The sequence below is a fragment of the Rhagoletis pomonella genome, unplaced genomic scaffold (genome assembly GCF_013731165.1).
Source record: "Rhagoletis pomonella isolate Grant_MI unplaced genomic scaffold, Rhpom_1.0 Rhpom_scaffold_00006, whole genome shotgun sequence".
In the NCBI taxonomy this organism is placed as follows: Eukaryota; Metazoa; Arthropoda; class Insecta; order Diptera; family Tephritidae; genus Rhagoletis; species Rhagoletis pomonella.
The window spans coordinates 24,803,837-24,809,417 of record NW_023458560.1 but is presented as its reverse complement, the minus strand read 5'-3'; the positions used below and the strand labels follow the sequence as shown (position 1 = coordinate 24,809,417).

The 5,581-nt window shown below is 34.5% G+C and overlaps 1 protein-coding gene across 1 annotated transcript in view; it reads left to right on the top strand.

Moving 5' to 3' along the window:
• Window positions 1-2,922: 2,922 nt before the first annotated feature.
• LOC118741843 (S-adenosylmethionine synthase-like) overlaps window positions 2,923-5,581 on the top strand; it is a 96,584-nt gene continuing 93,925 nt past the window's right edge. Inside the window, exon 1 of the mRNA XM_036473815.1 lies at window positions 2,923-3,664. Within this exon, the coding sequence (XP_036329708.1) occupies window positions 3,532-3,664 (133 nt within the window). The 5' untranslated portion in view covers window positions 2,923-3,531. The remainder of the gene's footprint in view (window positions 3,665-5,581) is intronic.

Here is a 5,581-nt window from a genome sequence, read left to right as displayed (position 1 = left end):
ATATATGGAAAGTACTTAAGTATATGTATATAAATGAAAGCAAATCCGGTATTAAGGTTCAGTCTGTTTTTGAGCTAACTCAGAGTAAGTTCATTCAATCAGAAATGATTTATGATTTTTAGAACGTAAAAGAAGAAGAAAGTAAAAGTGATATCAATAACTAAATCCGAAACATAATATAATAAAAATAAGAGGAATGAAATTTTAAGTTGGAGGAATCAGTGACAGCGGCCTTTGACATTTTTGAAATGTGTAAATTTAAATGCTACATTTTTCTTTAATCCTTACCCGCATAAATAAGCACATAGCTACGATTTATCTTTTAACATTGTGCCTTTTTTTAAACAAAATATATTAAGGATCAATCCTATGATGTACGTCTTTCTCAACCGAACCAGTGAAAAATTTATGTAAACTGAGTGTATGAAATTTTGCATATTGCATATTAAACAGGACTTTTCACGGCTTTTACAGTGCAAAATTTTATAAATGAAAATTGTGAAAACTGCATTGTGAAGAAGTGCTTAAAGTTTGTGAAACCGTTTTTTTTTTTGAAAGGTTGGCAATACTTTATTTATGGTTTATATTTTTCGATCGACACGAAATGTAAATTTCATTTAATCAACTACGAAGCTATTCCTAATATACTTCGTTCGCAACAATTCGGATTCAGCGATAGCATTTTTCATTCAGTGATAGATTTCAAAACATCGGACCACGATGGATTCTTTTTCGTCCAGATAATGGGTTAAAATCGTAGGATTTCAAAATTACACTTTCGTCGTATACGTATGAAGTATATATACTTTAATTTTAATCAGTCAATGAATTTTTCAATTGCCAACGATTTCAACACGTTCGTCTTTCAGAGCTTGTCAGAACATATCCCTTTTACTTTTATTGAAATATCGTATTTTTTCATCAATTGGGTTTTCTGTTAATTTTATTACCTTTTTGCCTCAAAGAAAAAATTATTTTAAAAGGGGGTTTTGATTTTTGCTTACAATAACCACATAATTTTCTTGGTTAACAAAAGTTGCGATCCCGTATGATTACGAATTTGTCAGAAATAATCAGAATTCGTCCAGAAAATAGTACTGTAGATAATCAGCCTTATCATGAGGTTCTTTTTTTCCGGAATCGTTCTTTTCTAGCTTCCGTAGATTTACCGGGTAAATGAATTTTCACGGGGTAAAAGTGGAATTTTCAATAATAAGGTAATCGAAAGACCTTTCTTTTGATTTATACATATATCCATATATATTTTTTTTACACACATATTTCGACAAAAACTAAAAAAAAATTAATTATGACAATTTTTGGAAAAAAGCCAAATTTTTCTCGGGAGAATTTTCCAATACGGAACCAGGCTTTGAAAAAAAATAAATAAAAATGAGTGGTGCAGAGCGGATCCCCCTGATTCTAAAACCGAACCCCCTCCGAAGGCTTATAGTTTTTAGGTAATTTGCATATAAAGTTGCAAAAAATGTAAAATTCAGCCTCACTTTGCTTTGTAGACCAACAGAACTGAAATATCAGTACTGCCACACAAACAAATGCCCAAAAGAAAAACACTGAAGACGGGAAACAAGAAAAACGCAGATAATACGTTTTTTCATCATATATCGATGTATTGATTAAAAAAAAGCGCCGCAGTCTAAAATCCCGCGATTATTTATTAAAAATTTTAGTGATTTATCGAGGTATATATTTTTATGAAAAAGGGCCGCAGGCGAAAATTTGTAATTAAAAATCGCGCCATTTTCTATTAAAAATTTTCAGTATTTATCGAATATCGTTTTCTTTTTAAAAAAGCGCCGCAAGCTAAAATTTGTAAAAAAAAAATTCATTATTCATCGAAGTGTTGATTTTTATAAAAAAGCGCCACAGACGAAAATTTTTAATAAAAAACACGCTAGTTTTTTATTATAAATTTTCATTATTTATCGAAGTACTAATTTTTATAAAAAAAAGCGGCGCAGGTGAAAATTTGTAATAAAAAATCCCGCAATTTTTACTTTTTTATTACAAATTTTCATTAATTATCGAAGCATCGATTTTTATAAAAAAAAGCTTTTTAAAAATAGAGCGTTCAACATACATACAAGTAGTAAAAGTGGATACCGTGATTATGTGCCCTTATTTGTGGTGTATTTTCTTTTAAAACGTGTAGTAGCAGACATTTGGTCTTACTGTCGGCCATTGTTATTTCTTTTTACTTGTGAAATGCGGCAAAATGTGTAAATGCATTTATAAACGCGTTGTACTTAATTTACTGATTAATTAATGTTTATTAAAGTATTTCAAACGCTTTGACTATATTAGAATATTAGCAACATTGTGAAAGTGATAAATTCAGTTAAAGAAGACCTCTATTAAAATTCCCTCCGAGGTTAATAAACAAATTCCGTATACTTTGAATTATATAACTATTGGTTGCGTGATGGAAATCTCAGCCCTTTTTTCTTTCAAAGTAAACACTTTTTGTGTTAAATTATGGAAAATCTTTTCACTTCAAGTTTTCACATAACAAGAAGTGCCTCCTAATAAGAACGAACTCGTACGCAGCTAAAATTTACACTTTCTGATTAGGTACTGAAAAAACGCGTTGCATCTGTTTAGGGCTTAGGGGATATATCGACTTTCGATATGAGCTAAATCGATTTTATCAACACTAAAGTTTTGTTGTGCAATTTTTTATTTGTATTTTTTGGGAAAAGAAAGGCGACAAAGTGCACGGCGACGAAGAGCATGAATAAAAACAAAGTGGATGAATAAGTATCACTGAGGCTGACTACCTAGGTATGTATATTTTATAACCTCCACCGGCGAGACTTGCCGCCTGCATCTCGACACCGTCGCCAACAGCTATCCATATTCGCAATAGGAGCGATAACGAACATATGTATGTACATAGTTGACGTCGCCGCCACTCCAACTGGTGTGGAATTGGTTTGCGGTCTGCTATTCGTAGTATAAATTCTGAGAGTGCTTAATTGACTTCGCTCTTTTTCTACCCAACCGTCGAGAAGTGTGGACGTGTTTCTGCTTCTGGCCGAATCGCTCGTATTTTGTGTTGAGAATTGTGTGTGTGACCGACGAAAAGTAAGCTGGCTGGCTATCTGTCACAATTAAAGGTTCAATTGAAAATAAGAAAAATATAGGAAACAGCTAAGTGAATTTACGGAGTGCAAACGCCGTGTGCATTTGGGAATATACGAGGCGAATTCACGCAAAATATTGTGTTACATAAAAACTTTCGGAGCACGACAGAGTGTATTTTGCAAATTAAATTTTCAGAAGATTAGGGTTAAATTAACATCCGCTTTTGGTGCTCGTACTGAACCTGCTGTCGCTGTCGCTGCCTCCAACGTCATTTCGCTAGAAAAACGCTTCCTCATTTGCGAAAAATCAATTAGTTTCTCACTGCCCTTTACAGTTGCAAAAATAATAAGCAGCAGTACATCATTTGTCAATCTTCAACAGCATTTCCACTTATACAATCGCTACACGCAACTAAAAAGCTACAACATGCCGCAATCATCAGCTGCTGTTACAAACGGTTACTCCAACGGCTGCAATGGAAGAACAACCGATTCCTATGACATGGAAGATGGACAGACATTCCTTTTTACCTCTGAATCAGTGGGCGAGGGTCATCCCGGTAAGTGCCAATATATAAGTTTTCTATGTACGATTAATTTATGTATATGCATATGTATACTTTAAGATGCATTGTGTATGTAGAAACACATATATGGATTTTTGTGTATGCAGTACTCGATGTCATGCCCGACACAGGTAGACAGCAAATTCTTGTGAATACCTCGCATTCTGAAACGTAGTGATCAGCCTGGTTGCTGTTTTTCCTTGTAGGAAGTAAAACAATAAACTAAAGAGTTGTATAAAAAACATCGCAGTAGAGACGATTAAATCATGATTCATAAGCGATACGGGGTGCAGAAACCACGTTTTTTTTTCAATGAAACGAAAAATTTCAACTTCTGTTTGACAATAAATGCTTTAAAATTTTCGCAAATATCTAACATATTTTGCCGATGAACCGACTTGTTATAAAAGGTTTGCTAATTTTTTCGCCGCTCACATGAAGCGCCTACAAAATGGCGGCGTCTCATTCTTCTCTAGGTACCGAGCATGTGTTCGCTATTTCTAACCGCGCAATACCTTCTTGTTTACACGATCCCTCTGCCACTTGACTTCTTGGATAGCTACGGCTGTAATTTGTATTCGATGATATAAGTAAATAAGTAGATACTTCAAATGCTTGTTTTATGAATTCAAGAGAGATCTTTTTCCTAATGTTTGGGATCTGTACGGGGTAAATTTTTCGATAGTAGTTTTCGTGTTCCAAAAAAACATAAATTTATTTGCTTATTTGTATATTTCATTCGTTTCCTTTTCTATTTGGGACGAGAAGAACTTTTTTTGTTTCCCTTGTGCCTATGTATTTCGTGTTCCCGAGAAACGCTTGTTTCACATGGCACACAAACACAAAGTAAACCACGAAAATTCTCGCATTTAGAGTGACCAGGTAGACTGTAGTTGTACATGCTATATACATAGATGTATATCTGCAGGCTATATTGTTGTTAAACATTAGTTTTTGTGGCAATGAGTTTTGACACCGTTCTATAAGTATATCAGTGGTTTCATACGCAATCTTTATCATTTGTTTACATCGTAGGCTGTAAAATATCCACAGGAATTAATATAAATGCATCTTCCAACAGCTGGTCACACGATTGGATGATGAAACTCAAGCGATAGCATGTTTGCGCTATTCATGCGCACCATGTGCTTGCCAAAGCCTCTTTGGCTTCCTCTCATTGCGCTCTGGCACCACTTCTAATAGTTTCGTTGTGCCTGTGTGTGTATGTAAATGGTGGTGGCTTTGTACATCATATGTTTGTTTGCAATAGCATATGAAAACTACATACTCTTCCAACGTCTGCTTACCTTGCTGCACGCGTTTTTGTACTGGTGCTCATATATGCATATGTAAAATGCTCCCAAAGACCCCATCGATAGGCGACGTTACTCAATTTCGGTTGGGTTCTCCAACCCTCTCTTGATTTTATTCTTAATTCTCCCTAGTTATGGATTCTGATTATACATATGTAGGATGTATGCATGGCGCAAGGCAAATATACATAAGAGGTTTCACCAATATGATCTTTAATCAGTAAGCTAAATTAACAAAAAAAAAAAAAAACAGATTGCGGCGCCTCCGACCCACATGTGCCATTGTCTTTTCAAGACTTTTTAGGTTTTCTTTACGCCAAACTGAGCTTTAAAAATGTACCAAAACCACGTGGTCGCAAACTTCTCAGTCGTTGCGTTAATGGCTATCTGCGTTGCTAAACTTGTTTTTAGCGTTTTGTCGTCAGTGATACAGTTTTTGTTACTTGGCTATTTCCGACCTTTTTTAATAGTTTAAAAACTAAATATTATGTAAAATATGCAACATATACTTCCAGTATGAGAGTGGAAACTGATAAGGGAATGATTGTCTCTCCACGTTCGATTAAAATTATATTCAACACAAGGAAATGAGGTTACA